Source organism: Bos indicus x Bos taurus, chromosome 20 (genome assembly GCF_003369695.1).
Source record: "Bos indicus x Bos taurus breed Angus x Brahman F1 hybrid chromosome 20, Bos_hybrid_MaternalHap_v2.0, whole genome shotgun sequence".
Classification (NCBI taxonomy): domain Eukaryota; kingdom Metazoa; phylum Chordata; class Mammalia; order Artiodactyla; family Bovidae; genus Bos; species Bos indicus x Bos taurus.
In genome coordinates, this window is record NC_040095.1 from 39,913,419 (window position 1) to 39,931,780 (window position 18,362).

Sequence of the window (18,362 nt, forward strand, 5' to 3'; positions counted from 1 at the left end):
TGTTTGTTATGGTTCTCAACAAGATAAGAAGCTTGCATCAGAAAGTAAATCAATTATATTACTGAACAGCTATGTTACTAAGCATACTCAGCTGATACACTTTCCATAGCAAGATTTTCTTAATAAAGGAAGCTAACATTCTGGCATGCAAGTCTGCCAATTACACTTTGAGTCATACTCCTTTCTCTGCAACTAGGCACATAACATTCCCTTTAATTCCTGAAATTCTCTGATTATAAAACCCAAGACTTTCAAGGGAAATTCTTTTATGAGATGCTCTTTGTTCTACATCTGATGTGTGACTGTAGGAAGTCTGCTTGATCAGGAAGAACTCGGTTCAGGCTGTGAGGGTTCCTGAGTCAGCTTGTTATGGAACCTTTCTGACATATGCATCTCCTGTCTCTTCCGTTTTCAGTGGTGTATGGCTGGCAAGTGTATCACAGTGGGCAAAAAACCAGAGAGCATTCCTGGAGGCTGGGGCCGCTGGTCACCCTGGTCCCACTGTTCTAGGACCTGTGGGGCTGGAGCCCAGAGTGCAGAGAGGCTCTGTAACAACCCTGAGTAAGTCAAGTCAAAGATGTTTTTCTTCCTTCCTTGAGCACTGGGAGACCAGTTGTGGATGGGGTGATGTCAGTGACCCCAAAACTCTCCAAGGAAACTAAGTAGGTTCCCAGAGACAAAGAGAGCCAGAATGAAGACTCATAGAGCATGAAGAAAAAAGTTTGTTTTTTTTTATTTCTTGCTTTGTCTCATTCTGGCTTGGTACTGGATTCGAACTTAGGTAACTAAACTGATTTCATCATTTGGAGAAATAAGCAAAAAATTTTTTAAAGTACAATCCATGTGAAAGTCTCTAGACGATTATATAATTAAGTCCTTTTAAATAACCCCATTCTATCAGTGAGGATTATCATACCCAATTTTACTGACAAGACACAGCTTTCTTTCCATTATAATGAATGTATAATTTTGTAAAAATAGTTTTCTTCTCTTGGGTAACTAATCATATATAGCTTGGCACATTTTTTGAGGATGATTATTTTTAATGTTTTAGATAAGAATTTTGTAAACCTCAGAGTTCTGTATTAGCCTGTTAAGGATTTCATAGAAGTTATTTCACAAGTTGCTTTCAATTTTTTAATCAAATTGCTTAATTTTTTTATATTTTAAGTTTGTATAATGATATTTTATGTGAAATATTCTGTTTTCTTGATTTCCAAATATATATATATTACATTCTTCATTTCACTATTTGCTGGTATACTAGTTCCTAAGTATTATTTTTTAGCAGTGTACATATGATGACTCCTATAAGTAGAAAATGTTTTAAACTTCTTTTATCTAAATTTACATTAGTCTGTGTTGAACAGTAAAAGTCACATATTTTAAAAGGCAAATGATATATATTAAAACAATTCCATCAGTATCTCAGTTCTAAATCTTACCTCCTTTTTATTATAAATGTATTACTGTGTATATATATATATGCATGTATATATACACATATAAACTATCTAACTATATATGTAATTTCTCCTAAAGGTTAATAAGTTAATATCTATGAATAACTCAACACACTAACTACTACATAAATTTGCAGTAAATGGTAGTTACTGTGACATCTTTATCATTTCCCATGCCTATAAGTAAGTGTACATTTGAGGGATTTGGGCAAAATTGTTTTAAAATCTTATTTTTTGTTAAAACACCAGGTTCCTGTGGCTTCAAAAATTCAAAATAAAGAATTTCTTATAGAATTGTTTTACAGAAAATCTTTATTTTATAATTTGTTTCAATGTGATCAGAAAAACTATTTCCATTTTTGTAATCAGGAAATACAAGCAATTTACTCCAGGATCTGTGGTCACTGTTGAGTATCAGCCACTGCCAGTCCTTAGCCTTCTTGGGAGGATGGTCAGCAATCCATGGTTGTCAGAAAAAGGACATTCCTGTTGAGGAAATGAATCCCTTAACTTGGCTTGAGGGGGAAAAAATGGTCCTAACTCCCATCTTAGAGGCTACAGTTTGTCATAGAGTCTCTTTGGGTGACTCCATAGAGTGATCATATCTGATCTCAGTAGCTGGTTTGCTTAAGTTCATTGAGAAGAAGGTCAATAAAAATACAGTCACAGATTCAGGTCAGTGCCTGACCAGCCAATGCTGACACTCTATCCTTGATTTATATTGGTCAGATGTCTAGTGAGAACCCAGCAGGGCTTGGCTCATAAAAGGCTCTTAGATGGAAATGAATTGGAGAGCTGCCAAGTCATAGAGTATCACTTCATCATCACAAATAGGAAACCACCAAGCCTAGCCTCAACTATGAAGTACAGTGCTTAGTTCTGCATACAGGGAATTGATGACTGTGAACTGCCTTGGTTAAAGAATTATCTTTGGGTGTGATAAGTATAGAAAGTGCCTCCAGCTGGATAACGAAATGTTATCCAGAGGAGAAAGAGGTTACTTTTGGCAGTAATTCAGATAGAATTCATGATGGAGATGGAAATAACATTTATTTGTCTTTAAAGGATGGGCAGTATGTAGACATTTAGAGAAGAGTGGAAATCTAGAAGCACGGCGGGGTGGAGGGGGGAAGCAAACAAGTCAGCTGGTATCACGGGAGCGGTGTGCAAATGAGAAGGAATGTGGGAAGAAACCATGTTCAGGTGAGGTAAGTCAGGATCATGATGGCCTTGAATGCCATCATGCTAAAGAGGCTGGACTGTATCCTATGGTCACAGGGTGCCATTATAGGTTTCTCAACAGGAAACTAAAATATTGGAGGTAATCATAAAAGTTAGCCAGAGAAGAATGTGTACAGTAGAAAAAAGAGAAAAGACAGAAATGGAGATAAGCGGGGACAGAGCATTTTTAACATAGAATACTGGCCTTTAAGGAAATTAGAGAGCAATTTGTGTGTTTCATGTGTAGACCAAAGTTCGGAGGGAAGTACTGCACTGGAGAAAGAAAACGCTATCGCCTGTGCAACATCCACCCCTGTCGCCCGGACACACCCACTTTTCGGCAGATGCAGTGCAGTGAGTTTGACACTGTTCCCTACAGGAATGCATTCTACCACTGGTTTCCGGTTTTTAATCCAGGTAAGGAGCTGTGATGGAATATTCCAGATCGAGGGCCACAGCCATTGTCAGAAAGCATTTATCCGTCAGGGTACTGTGATGCAGTACAGAGAAAAAAAGAGAGTAATGCCATCAAGAGTTTTATATTTTAAGAGGTGGAGACACTGACCTGGTTAAGTCAGTCAGTAAATGTTGAAGGTGACTATTCCAACTCCCTGCCAAGCTCTGTGGGAGTTAGAAGAGAATTTTATCAAACATGATGACTCACTTCAAAACAGCTGAGGTACAACTAAGCAATATGTGGGGCTTGTTGGGACACAGGAGGAAGCGCTTACTGATGATGTGTGGAACTGAATATAATTTTGACAGGAACTCAGTAAAGGTCATTATGGGTGTGGAGTAATTTCAAAATAGTCTTCCAAGGAAGCAGTTGACAATTCTTAAGCATGTGTCGTCTTTCTCCTGCAATAACGAAGGGGAAGGCATTCTAAGTAGAGTCAGCAATTCCCAGTGAGAGGAGAAAAGCACAAGGCAAGACAAGATGGTAGAAAATGTGAATCAGATCGCCAGTTCAGGGTCGATGCATGAGGCAGGGTGCTCAGGACTGGTGCACTGGGATGACCCTGAGGGATGGGATGGGGAGGGAGGAAGGAGGTAGGGTCAGGATGGGGAACACATGTACACCCATGGCTGATTCATGTGAATGTATGGCAAAAAACCACCACAATATTGTAAAGCAATTAGCCTCCAATTAAAAAAAAAAAAAAAAAAGAATGCACCCAGCATAAAAAAAAAAGAAAGAAAATGAATGAGAAACTTGATCGCAAATGAGTGAGAGCCAGCTTTGGGCCAGAAATCAACATTTTGTATCTATAGGACAACATGCTTACGTGCTAAATCACTTCAGTCATGTCTGACCCTTTGCGACCCTATGGACTATAGCCCGCCAGGTTTCTCTGTCCATGGGATTCTCCAGACAAGAATACTGGAGTGGGTTGCCATGCCCTCCTCCAGGGGGTCGAACCAGTTTCTCTTATGTCTCCGCACTGGCAGATGGGTTCTTACCACTAGGGCCACATAAGGGTACAATGTAAAATCAAGCATCTAAAGGAGGCACATCAGAGGATGAGGGCATAGTGGAGTTGGATAATGGAGCAGCAGCCTTGGCAGTGTTTCTCCTGAATCAGCACCAGTGACACGTTTTCTTCTGAAAATGAGGAAAACCCATTGACCTTTAACTAGACTATCAAAGAGGATCTGTGCTTTTCATTGTTATTCCAGTAGAGAATGAAAGAAAAGATGTTCCTGAGTTAAGGAAATTTGAAACAACATAGTGAAAAGTAACCACATTTCTTTTGTGTGTGATTGTTAAGTTTCTGAAATCCAGTATAATAGAACACAAGAGGACTCCCAGGTATCGGCCAATGAATAAAAATTACATATATGGACTGTTAGGAAAATGATACAGTCAATTGATTTTGAAAAAAAGTGCTTTTCCTACTTTGTGTCTCCAAAATACCCTGATGGCTGTTGGTTGTCATGGGCAACATCTGCTCCTTGTCTCCCATTGTTTAGCGTCATTCATGCTCGAGAGGAGTGAGTCATTTGGTTTTTGGTGCAATTTTACTTCCTGATCTAAGCACCTGAATACAGAAAAGCTCTTGTATATACTCATGTGGGTGCAAAAAAAAAAAAAAATAGTGATGAAAGGTATAGCCAGTTGGTACTACCTATACCTATATTTTGGAAATTCTGCTTTGTTAGAACTAGTTGCATCAGTAATACTAGAGACCCTGAATGAGCAGAACTAAAATGGCATAGCTGCCTCAGTGTTGTGACAGGTGCTTAGTTTGGAGTCCCCACACCTGCCAGATTCAGGGTTGGATTTGTGTCTGCTGGACTCTGATGGCTCAAGTAGCTGGACTTAGAATAAAAAGATTTGGTTCAGCTTAACTTTTCATTGATTTATAAGCAGTGATTGTGTGCAGAGACATCACTTTGCTGACAAAGGTCTGTATAGTCAAAACTATGGTTTTTCTACTAGTCATGTATGGATGTGAGAGTTGGACCATAAAGAAGGCTGAGCACTGAAGAACTGATACTTTTAAACTGTGGTGCTGAAGAAGACTCTTGAGAGTCCCTTGGGCATCAAGGAGATCAAACCAGTCAATCCTGAAGGAAATCAACCCTAAATATTCATTGGAAGGACTGATGCTGAAGCTCCTATACTTTGGCCACCTGATGTGAAGAGCCTACTCATTGGAAAAGATCCTGATGCTGGGAAAGATTGAGGGCAGGAGGAGAAGGGGATGACAGAGAATGAGGTGGTTGGATGGCATCACTGACTCAATGGACATGAGTTTGAGCAAACTCAGGGAGATAATGAAGGACAGTGAAGTCTGGGGTGCTGCAGTTCATGGAGTCACAAAGAATTGGATACAACTTAGTGACTGAACAGCAACAAAGTGTGTGCTTCCTTTTTGCATAACATAGAAGTAGGTATTAAAGAAATGAGAGTTATGAAAGTAGAAACAGATTTCATTCACTTTTGGAGTGATTGTTTTGCATCTGTAACTAGTATTGAGACTCTGTATACCATGTGAGGGAATTATACTGAGTGCCATCTGCTTAACTCGTCTGCCTGGGCTGTAAGCCTCCATTCTCTATCTCAGTGGTTTTCTTATAGGCTCCTGTGATATTATTTGAGCTCTAAACTGAGTAGCTACTATCTTGACCAACACACTGACTTCTGTCCCACTATCAAACTCTGTACTACAGAGTTGCTATTACTTGCTTAGTTGATGGGCATCCTTGGTGACAACAATGTGGTGTTCATGACAACAGCTCCATGCAGAGCACTCGATCTGTACCAGGCAGTGAGTACTTTATACCTTCCCAGGCTTCCCTTAGAAGCCACCAGAGGATAAACTCCATGTACAGCAGAGTTTTGGCAGATTTGCTGAGCAGCCAATGGCAGAAGAATCATCATAGATGCAAACATTTGGAATAAGCATACAGACTCCATCAAACCTTTTAGTTTTCAAATTCTGTTCCAGGGCTTCTAAAAATGTTTGATTCTAATTTCATTTTCTAAAAAATTAATTTAATTGAAAAATTAGTTTTTAAAAATGCAGTAAGGAATAATGCTTACATTCAAAAAATAGTATATGTTGAGTTTTAACATGTTGAAAACCATCAGTATATTAACTTATACATATTAATTTGGTTTTCTACAGACCTTAGAATAAAAGTCTCCCATCAACACAATTCAATTGAGAAATATCCTGAGATGACAGATCAAGTTGTTTTAAACTGTTATCATATCATTTACAGCCATTTGTGTGAGTCAAGATTTTTCTTTTTTTTTTTTAAATTAAATTTGTTTATTTTAATTAGAGGCTGATTACTTTACAATATTGTATTGGTTTTGCCATACATCAAGATGAATCCGCCACAGGTGTACACATGTTCCCAATCCTGAACCCCCCCTCCCACCTCCCTCCCCATACCGTCCCTCTGGGTTATCCCAGTGCATCAGCCCCAAGCTTCCTGTATCCTGCATCGAACCTGGACTGGTGATTCGTTTCTTATATGATATGTCCATCAGCAGATGAATGGATAAGAAAGCTGTGGTACATATACACAATGGAATATTACTCAGCCAGTAAAAAGAATACATTTTAATCAGTTCTAATGAGGTGGATGAAACTGGAGCATATTATACAGAGTGAAGCAACCCAGAAAGAAAAACACCAATACAGTATACTAATGCATATATATGGAATTTAGAAAGATGGTAACGATAACCCTGTATGGGAGACAGCAAAAGATGTATAGAACAGTCTTCTGGACTCTGTGGGAGAGGGAGAGGGGGATGATTTGGGAGAATGGCATTGAAACATGTATAATATCATATAGGAGTCAAGATTCTTCAATGCTGTACAAACAAACAAACAAAAGTTGACACTAATGGTAAAGAACCCACTTGCCAATGCAGGAGACTTAAGAGACTTGAGTTCTTTCCCTGGGTTGGGAAGATCCCCTGGAGGAGGGTATGGCAACCCACTCCAGTATTCTTGCCTGGAGAATCCCCACCCATGGACAGAGGAGCCTGGCAGGCTATGGTCCATAGGATCGCAGAGTCAGACATGACTGAAGCAACTTCACGCATGTGAAAACAAACAAAAAAAACCCATAGAAAAAAATTAGATGCTGCAACCATGCAAGTCTGTAACTGCCATCTGTAAACTTGATTTCAAATTTTTCTGTTCATCTTAATAGTCTCTTTGGATCCTACTGAACTATTTTTAAGCTTTATGTACTTGAACTTACAAAATTTATGCTTCATAGAATTCTGACTTTTTTAATCTGCTTTATTTGCAAGATCTTATTTGAAAAAAGAAAAATAATTTTTCTGCCTAAAGGGTTTGAAAAGTCCTAATTTAGATCAACTTATTTTCCAGTATAGGCATTTTCTTTACCAGCTCTCCTAGCCAAAAAAAAAAAAAAAAAGGCAGCCAAACTCCCCTTGATCACATTCATGGGAGCACCAGCATGAAGAGATGTGGCTATATGTTTTTTCACTAACCCCCATCCCCATGCTTCAGAGATGAAGCAACTTCGTCACAGAGAGGACAATAACTTAGGGTTATAGAATCTTATATAATGGAGGTGGAATTGAAGAATAAAGTCTGTTTGATTAAGAAGCTGAGATACTTACTCTAATTTATGTAGATTCTTAGGGACTTGATTAGCCTATGTTAATCAGAAATATGTCTATGTCCTTCATCTTCTATTCAGTTCAGTTCAGTTACTCAGTCATGTCATGACTGAGCATGACATGAATCACAGCACGCTAGGCTGCCCTGTCCATCACCACCTCCCAGAGTTCACTCAGACTCACGTCCATCGAGTCAGTGATGCCATCCAGCCATCTCATCCCCTGTCATCCCCTTCTCCTCCTGCCCCCAATCCCTCCCAGCATCAGAGACTTTTCCAATGAGTCAACTCTTCGCATGAGGTGGTCAAAGTACTGGAGTTTCAGCTTTAGCATCATTCCTTCCAAATAACACCCAAGGCTGATCTCCTTCAGAATGGACTGGTTGGATCTCCTTGCAGTCCAAGGGACTCTCAAGAGTCTTCTCCAACACCACAGTTCAAAAGCATCAATTCTTCGGCGCTCAGCCTTCTTCACAGACCAACTCTCACATCCATACATGACCACTGGAAAAACCATAGCCTTGACTAGACGGACCATTGTTGGCAAAGTAATGCCTCTGCTTTTCAATATGCTATCTAGGTTGGTCATAACTTTCCTTCCAAGGAGTAATTAGGGGATGGCAAAGACCTTATCTTGGTGCTATCACTTTCTTGGAATCTCTCTTCCTATTTTGGATGTTTTTCTCAGCACCTCCAAATAACTCCTCATTAAGGCTAATTTTTTAGTTGTTGCTTCTAAATATCTCAGCCCTAGTAATGCTTGCTGCCAGTGAGGTTTCCAGCCAATGTGAAGGATCTGACATGAGGTCAGACCTTAGTCTGCATCTCCTGAAACAGGATCTTTCAGGAACATCTTTAAGGAATTGTTGCAGTTATGTTCCCTAGGAAACAGATTCTGAGACGGATACTAGCATGTAGGAAGTTCAACAGGTGCAGAAGAAGAGGGAAGGAAAAGGGGTTAGGCAGGGATAGAACCCAGGCTACAGTGCAGTCTCAGCTGAGGGCTTCTCCACCCCCATGGGAGCTCTACAGCTGGAAGGACCTTCAGAGTTGCCACAGTTGGTCATGTACCACAACTACTGAGCCCCGTGTGCCGCAAGAGAAGCCCCCGCAATGAAAAGCCTGCTCACTGCAACTAAGAGAGTAGCTGCCATAAGAGAGAAAGCTCATTCATAGCAATGAAGACCCAGTGTTCAAATGAGAATGTCAGTGTGGTGAGCATCCCAGGAGATCTTCTAGCCATATGGCTCTCATTTCACAAACTAGGAATCTATAGCTTACGGAGGGAAAATGATGGAATAATAAGGATGATGTTTGTGGACATCTCAAAACCATTCACAGCCCTCCTCCCCTTCACTTTCCTCTACAATTGAAAAGGGAAAAGTAGAAGACTTGCTAACCTGTATTCCCTAGAGCCCCAATTCCAGCCAAAGGATAAAGTGGGCAGCCTCACTGGGTCAGGCCTCTGAGAAGGATTTTAGTGGTTTTGATGCAGCGGCCCTCAGCCCCAATCCCATCTTTCTGCCTTTCACTCTTCTCTTGCTGCCTGTCCTATTGCATCCACGCTCAGACAGCTAAGAGGGAGATAGAAGGAGGATAGCCCCCAAATTTCTGTTATGTGGGGAAAATAAACTGCTGCCCTTTAAAACAAGGCAGCACATTTTTTGCTACTTTGCAGAAAAACATATCACTATCTGATAATGAGAACAGACGGCTTCCCTGGTGGCTCAGTCGGTAAAGAATCTGCCTGAAATGCAGGAGACCCAGGTTCAGTCCCTGCGTCAGGGAAGATTCCCTGGAGAAGAGAATAGCTACCCACTCCAGTATTCTTACCTGGAGAATTCCATGGACAGAGGAGCCTGGCGGGCTGCAGTCCATGGGTTGCAATAAGTCAGACACAACTGAGCAATTAACACTTTCTTTCAATGAGAACAGCTTATATTAAACTTATATCATTATTTATTCTGTACACATACTTCACTCAACACTTTATATGCATTTTCTTATTTTTAACTCCATAAGAAAATCCTACGTGGAAATTTAAGTTTTTGACCTAATTTTTATGGATATGCTAATAGATTTAAAGAATAAATAACTTCTTAAATTCATACTATACAATAGAGCCAAGAGTTAGCCCAGGCTACACTCTGCAGCCTAAACATTAACCGTGAAAACAGAGACGGGGATAAGTCCATTATCTTAAGAACAACGCATTGAATTTTAAATTTTACCTACGGTGATGTTCATGTGTTTTTTTTAAGATAGATGATTTTATAGCCAAGGGGCTGTGGTGGGAAGAAAAGAGCCCCAGTGACCAGTGACTGCTTGTATTATGACAAATGCTAGGTTTATTAAACTTATGTCTCTTGCTTTGAAAATCAATTTTTTTAAACATTTAAGCATTATGTCAAAGTAATTATGTTTGGTAAACAATTTAAGTTGACAGTCCAAATTTAGTGTCACAGTTCCTAACCATTTTAAGTAAAAGAGCATAAACATACAGTAAACATTACTAAACATACAGCAAACATTACTACATTCAGCCTCATCTAAAACATCAGTGAATTGGGTTTAATTCATTTTTAACAATTCTACTCCTATTTTCATCCTTTCTATGGTTATAGTAGAATATATTAATTTTAACACCTTCTAATGTTTAATATATATTTTTATATATTTGGAGATTACAATATTACCTTATCAGAAAGTGAAATAATACTATTTTAGATCAGCCAAATTTACAGAGTTTTGGTAATTATTTGACTGATTTTGGGTTGGATTTTGGGTCAGGACTTTTTGTTTCTTTTTTTTTCCCCTCAAGCTGATCTGAGCCTGTTCTTAAACTGGGCTTCTTTTTTAAGTTAAATGTTACTTGTTAAAACAACAAAACATTTTAAATTATGCCTTTTGCTTAAGGTTGAGTATTTCTTAGAACCTGGCAAGAAGCTGCACACACACACATCACAGATTTCTTCTGCAGGTGCACGTGCCCCACTGCCCATCAGCCTTCACTGAGAAGGCACAAGTGAAAAGAGAAAGTCAGTTGTGTCCGGCTCTTTGCAACCCCGTGGACTTTACAGCCCATGGGATTCTCCAGGCCAGAATACTGGGGTGGGTATCCTTTCCCTTCTCCATGGGATCTTCCCACCCCAGGGATCGAACCTAGGTCTCCCACATTGCAGGCAGATTCTTTACCAGCTGAGCCACCAGGGAAGCCCAAGAACACTGGAGTGGGTAGCCTATCCTTTCTCTAGTGGACCTTCCTGACCCAGGAATCGAACCAGGGTCGACATAAGTGCAGATGTACAATTATTAAGAGTTTTAAGACATGAGAACAGAGCTTTCAACCAAGTGTGAGGCCCTGGGTGACTGCACAGGAGTCATACCCAAGGAGCCCTGCCCTTAAACGGATTTTAGAAACTGGATTTTTTTAAATGGTGAAGCTCAAATTGCAACCTACTGACGGAACGTGAGATGCCTGCAAAATTTTCCTTGACCTAAGAAGTCATTTATATCCCTCTTAGCAAGTTTTAGTTTCATTTCTAATGATCACTTTTGCAGATCATTATCCAAAAACGTTGGGCTGCCCTGTTTCAGCAAAACTGAAAATGCAGCCTTTAATTCAGAGAGTACATTCAGTTCCCTCAGCTTCCTTTGAGAGGATTAGTCAGACAGTGTGAAGGCAGAGCTCACCAGTCCATTAGTTTTAGAGTTTTCACTCAGCTTAACTGCAAATGCATAGAAAAGCTGGAGGGGAAATACCACATGAGCTGGACGAAAAAGGTGTGTGAGGAAAGATGAGTGTACCTGAGGTGGTAAAACACTCCACTCTGGATCTTGTGGAAGAAGTGAGTTCGGTGTCGGTACAGACTCTCTGATCGTTGTGGTGACCTTTGAGAACTAAGATCACCCATTGCTACTCTTACCCCTTGTGCAGGGCCCTGTGTCACAGGCCCGCCTGATGACATGACTCAGAAAGCCGTGAAAGACAGAGGCCAGAGGAAAGGGCAGGGAAACAGGACTCCAGGGCCGCCTTGAAAACTGCCTCAGAACCCTGAACCTTGAGTTCACAATGGCTGCTTTCGAGTACAGGTTCCTTCTGGCCTTGGGCACGACAATAGGTCATAGGTGTGCAGGTTCTGGGAGTCACAGCAGTGGGTCTGTGTTTTGCTCTTGCTTTTAGCACAGATTATTTACTAGGTATTCTTAGACTCCATAGTGCATGCTCAGTTGTCCAACTCTTTGCGTCCCCATGAACTGTAGCCCTCCAGGCTCCTCTGTCCATGGGATTTCCCAAGGAAGAATACTGGAGTGGGTTGCCATTTCCTCCTCCAGAGGATCTTTCTGACCCATGGATCAAACCCTTATCTCCTACAGCTCCTGCATTGCAGGAAGATTCTTTACCACTTAAGCCACCAGGGAAGCCCTAAGACTCCATAGGCCAATGAACTTACGTTCCATAGAAATCTATGTTTCTTCCTTGCAGTGTACTTCAGTTAGCCTGTCTAACCATAAAGGATGTGCTAATCCAGTATCACAGAAGGAAGATGAAAGGAAGGATTGAAATGAGGGCCTTTCTTCATGGAATGAGACCTTCCCCATTGTCTTGATTGACGGCCAAGATATTATTTATAAAAGAAATATATGCTTCTTATTTTAAAATGCAAGCATATATAATAAAATGAATTCTTCTTAGCCCAGCACACTTACCCCTCAGAGGCAAGCGTTGTTAACAGCAGATTTCCATTTACACACAAATGGACTCATATTTTGCCAGTTCTGCTAGTTTTCCACTCATGGAGTGGAACACTATTACCTTATTCCTCTTAGTGACTGCATTAGCCTTCCATTATGTAAATGCAGCTTAATTGATGTGTCTGTTTCTTCCTGGATAAACAGCTGCCACGAACATCCTTGACCTCTGTCACTAAGTTCAAAGTTCATTTTTTAATATATAGTTTTTAAAATTTACTTTTGGTTGTGCTAGGTCTTTGTTGCTACATGGCCTTTCTCTAGTTGCAGAGAGGGGAGTGCTACCCTTTGTTACATTGGTGGGCTTCTCACTGCGGTGACTTCTGTTGCTGAGCACAGGCTCTAAGGCATGCAGGCCTCATTAGTTGTGGCACCTGGGCTTGGTTGACCAGGGTGTGGGGATCTTCCCAGATCAGAGATCAAACCCGTGTCCCCTGCACTGGCAGGTGAATTCTTACCCACTGGACCACCAGGGAAGCCCCTCAAGGCTCATTTTTATGACTGAGTGGATGATCTCTCAGGATGGAGTTGAACTTTTTGCCACTCTGTCCAGAACTTTCTCCCTAACAGTGTTGATCACTGCCACGGCTGTTACTAAGTACTCATGGGTTAAGAGCCTTTTCTGAGTATAATAATCTACTAGTATTCACTGGGAAAGGTTAATGGTAATCACATTAAAACAACTGCTGTATGCCAGATACCTTATTCCAGGTTTCAGGGTGTTATCCTTTGACAGTCCCTTCCATGCAAAGACCAGGAAGGCCCTGGGCAGGATGGAAGCATCAGGGCTGGAATTTGAACCCCTATGACTCTAACTCCAAAGGTCGTGTGAAGGACAGACTCCCAGGTTGTGCTTATTTCTGCTCCTCTTTCTCCTTTCGGTCCTCACCAGCATGTGTCCTGGCTCCTCTTTCTCACAGCGTGCTTGGTGGTAGTAGCTGATCAATGCACAGATGCCTGCAGTGCTCTTGAGGACATCGCAGTCTGGTTGAGGGGATTGTAAAATCTGTAGTCTTAGGAGCACAGAGCTGTGGAGACCTCAACAGGCATTGTAGGAGTGGAACAGCTTTGAACCAGGCCCACAGTCGCAGAAAAGGAAAGTCATGGGGCCACCTACTGACCTAGCACGGTGTAGAAGTCTTTATATGAAATTGACAAGACAGTAATTGTTTAGAAAATAGTAAAACAAAGCATGAAATCAGTGCAGAATTGATTAGAAATGGCATCATGGAATAATCTGAAGGAGAAGAGGATATTTCAAGAAAGATTTGTGTATGTGTGGGAAACAGAATTTGAGCCCGCATTACAAAACACAGGTCTTTTGACTGTTCTGAAAGAGGATTGGAATGATAAATGCATAGCTTATGGGGCAAGGACCTTCAGAATTCACCAGGTCATGATAAGGAGGTAAAATCAACAACCATGGCAGCTGTCATTTGTCAAACACTTACTGTACACCAGGTACCACACTGAGTGCTTGACACACAATCTCTGCCTTAATCTTCACATTTACCCTGCAAAGTAGATATCATTATCCCCAATTTTCAGATGAGGAACTGAGTCACAGAAAGATTAAGTAACTTTCTCAGGGTAATATTAGACCTTCATGAATTTTTATGTCTCTGCTCTCTGTAGAAGTCATGGCTCCAGAGGCTAGTGATTCTCACCATATTTAAGACCCATGAAAGATTTTTAAAAAGGAGTTCAGTGAGTATTCTGTCAAGTTTGTTTCTCAGATGTGATCTGTGAATAAATGCATTGTCTAAGAGGAAAAAGAGTGGTTACTTGAAAGGTCTCATTAAAGCATTTCTTTTTTGTTAAAAATAATTGTGTGTGTGTAGGTTAGGGGCTAATAGAGTGAGCGCTAAGCTGAATCATCGGGTTTTACTCCGTCACTCATACTGTGAGATCTTGGAACACTTAATCTCTCTGGGCCTAAAATTTTCTCTTCTAAATGAAGATAATGATAAAACTAACATCCTCGGGTGGTTGTGATTGTTAGAATGAGATAACATAACGAATGCAAAGCACAAGATCTGGCAAATAATGTTCAGGTAATGCACTGGCTGTTATTTTAACAAGCAAAAATTCCTGTTAACTCACTAAATAACACCCACCAAATCTCTGAATAGTTGTATCCTTCAGGAAGTGAGTCAAACAGCACAAGCCCAGAGGGAATATAACTAAGGCAAACATTGGAACTTCACCACTTTGGAATTCAAAATGCCTTTGGATGGGGGTTTTACTGGCTGCAAAGACCCATTTTTACAACCCTGAGAGTGAGTGTTTTCTTAAAATTTGCACCCGTAGGCACCTCTGGGCTTCCCTGGTGGCTCAGCTGGTGAAGAATCCACCTGCAGTGTGGAAGACCTGGGTTTGATCCTGGGGTTGGGAAGATCCCCTGGAGAAGGGAACGGCTACCCACTCCAGTATTCTGGCCTGGAGAATTCCATGGACTGTATAGTCCATGGGGTCACAGAGAGTCAGATGTGACTGAGTGAATTTCACTTTTCAGTTTAGGCACCTCTAGTCCCAGCCCTCCCAGCAGGCTGAACAGGTAATTCCTTTAGAAAAGCTCCACAATAATTCAGGGGTGCTTCCTCTTTGGGTTTAATGTGTCCCGATATCAATACAAAATCTCAAATCTAAATTCTAAAGCTCAAATCAAAGCCTCATTTAAAAGTGCTTCCCCAGCCTCCATCCTTCTGCTTGACAGGCTGATATTTCCGTGGTTGCTTCCCAGCTCACTTGGACTCAGCACACCTGGGTGGATGCTCTCATCTCTGAAAGAGTAAAATTGTTCCCAGGTGGCTCCTCTAAGCACTGCTATTCCAGTTCAGGCAGTGACAGAGCTAATCATGCTGCCAGGAGTGAAGATTTACAGTAACCCTGGGCTATGCCTTGTTCCTGGAATCTTCTGGTCCTTTGCTGTTGGCGCTTTGTGCAGTGATCGCTCCAACTCATGTTAACTTCATTCGTATTCTCAGACAAATTATCCACTGCACTTTATATAAAATCAGTTGGTATTCTTTATGCACTTTTACCTTTCTCCTTTGAGTTTTGAGCAGATGCTTTAGAAGCTCTGACTCAAATTTCTCCCGAGTTTCTGTGTTTGAGTTTTGCTCATAGTTAGATCTGTGTAAGTTGTACATTTTTATTTCTTCACCATGTGGATCATGGCATCCCTGAGTACCCACACCTAGAGCTGTGCACACTGGCTTGCATTTGGGGCCCAGCCACACTGTGTAAGTTGTACATTTTTATTTCTTCACCACGTGGATCATGGCATCCCTGAGTACCCACACCTAGAGCTGTGCACACTGGCTTGCATTTGGGGCCCAGCCACACTGAGGTGTGTTCATGGCAAATGGACTGATGGCTGGTCTCATAAAACCCTCAGCTGGTCACAACACCAAGAAATTAACAGCACGTTCCCCAGGAAACAGACCCAGAAGAGATCCCAAAAAGACATTTCTGAAGGGGATAATCTTAGATTTTTAACTTAAAAAAAAAAGACATAATATTCAAAGAAAATTACTATTTGAACTCTTATTATATACACATATAGGGCTTCCTAGGTGTCCTAGTGGTAAATAACCCGCCTGCCAATGCAGGAGACCTAAGAGACACGGATTCGATTCTTGGGTCATGGAAGATCCCCTTGAGGAGGGCATGGCAACCAACTCCCGTATTCTTGCCTGGACAATCCCATAGGCAAAGGAACCTGGCAGTCTACAATCCATAGAATGGCAAAGAGTCGAACATGACTGAAGCGACTTAGCATGCATGCTGCTGCTGCTGCTGCTAAGTTGCTCAGTCATGTCCGACTCTGTGCGATCCCAGAGACGGCAGCCCACCAGGCTCCACCGTCCCTGGGATTCTCCAGGCAAGAACACTGGAGTGGGTTGCCATTTCCTTCTCCAATGCAGGAAAGTGAAAAGTGAAAAGTGAAAGGGAAGTCACTCAGTCGTGTCTGACTCTTAGTGACCCCGTGGACTGCAGCCTTCCAGGCTCCTCCGTCCATGGGATTTTCCAGGCAAGAGTACTGGAGTGTGGTGCCATTGCCTTCTCCGAGCATGCATGCATGTACATGTATTACCTATTAAAATTTTTAAGGCAATTTATGTTTTGAAAGTTATCTCCTTTTCTGGTTATTCTAAGTACTTACAAATAGATATGAATTTTATTATATAAATCTTTAGAACATTTATATGTGGGAGATCATCCATCTTCATTCACAAGTGAACAGAAAATTGGGCCTTAAAATGGATTCAATGCAGGACCTAGCACAGTGGGAGGGACCACTGTGATAAGCAGGTTGGCTTCTGCTTTGGATAAAACACAGATCTTTTGTTTCTATGTGGTTGTAAACCTGTGTCCAAGGACTTCTTGAAGAGAGTAAGGGAGAATATTTGTTGGGTTGGTTTATGATAGAGGCAGTGGTATTAGCAATGAGCTGGCCCGCATGGAAGGATCTCCCACAGTGGTCTGCTTACTTTGCTGCAAAGAGTAGGCAAGCATCATGCTTGTCTGGAGCCTGGCACCTCTGGTTTCTACTACTTATTTTCTAGGTTAACCCCAGATACTCAGTACCTTATTTTTATAAGCACAGTTCAACATTGGGTTGAAAGGTCTCCTCATTTGTTACAAAAGATAGCATTTTAAAGCAGTCTTCCCAGTTTTATTTATTGTAAACCTCTTTAAAAGAAAGAAGTCCCCATTACAGCATGTGTCATAGAAAGGTGGAAGATGGGAATCTTCAGATTGATGACACCTGGGGGGTCCTGTGTACAAATCCTGGGGGAAGGGTGCTGAGCTGGGAAGCTAATTTGCGAGCTTTTGTCCCTTTTTCACTTCAGCACGTCCTTGTGAGCTCTACTGCCGACCCATAGATGGCCACTTTTCCGAGAAAATGCTGGATGCTGTCATTGATGGTACCCCTTGCTTTGAAGGCGGCAACAGCAGAAATGTCTGTATTAATGGCATGTGTAAGGTATTGGGTATGTTTCCTTAATCTACAACTTTTATAAAATCGTGACTTTTTATTAATTTGGAAAGTTAAATGTTTTAATCTTTTGCTTTTGTGGTATTTGCATGTGGACTGGTATTTTTATACAGTCTGAGACAAGACTTTTCAGTGTTCATCAAGGTCACAGTTAGAAACCAAATGTCCTCCTGCTGTTGTCTTCGTTTCTTGAGCTGTTGACGCGCTCTGTGATATTTCAGGCATGGAGCTGAGCCAAATTGAAGAAGAATCAAATTATTCTTCTGAGGAATAATTCTTTGGAGGAATTATTAGGAAAAGGCAACTCGAATTATTTCAGTGGCTTTGAATTACTCATTGGTTACTTGCCAACAGTAAATTTGAGGAAAAACTAATAAACAACTCTATAGTGTTTTTCACAAAGCATTTTGATATTTAATTCACCTTGATCACCAACATGATCACCTTAGAAAGAGAGATGGCATGACAGATAATTATAAACCAGGTCTTCTGATATCAGTTTAACTTTTCACATTGACTCCATTAGGAAACTCTTGCCTTTATATAAATTACTTGGGTCTGATTTTTAATCAGACTCGGCATCACGGGCTCAATGGATATGGGTTAGAGCAAGCTCTGGGAGTTGGTGATAGACAGGGCAGCCTGGTGTGCTGCAGTCCATGGGGTCACAAGGAGTCAGACATGACTGAGTGACCAAACTGATTTTTTAATGCCTTTATATGTACAACCACTGAGGAATTTCTCCCATTGCTTACAGTCTATTTTGCAAGGAACTAAGGAACAAGTTTTGAGATCCAGTACTTGGT

The 18,362-nt window shown here is 41.1% G+C and overlaps 1 protein-coding gene across 1 annotated transcript in view; it reads left to right on the top strand.

The window, feature by feature from the left end:
* ADAMTS12 (ADAM metallopeptidase with thrombospondin type 1 motif 12) overlaps positions 1-18,362 on the top strand; it is a 392,745-nt gene that overhangs the window by 241,165 nt on the left and 133,218 nt on the right. Inside the window, exons 11-13 of the mRNA XM_027520036.1 lie at positions 416-561; positions 2,932-3,101; positions 17,411-17,544. Of these exons, the coding sequence (XP_027375837.1) occupies positions 416-561; positions 2,932-3,101; positions 17,411-17,544 (450 nt within the window). The remainder of the gene's footprint in view (positions 1-415; positions 562-2,931; positions 3,102-17,410; positions 17,545-18,362) is intronic.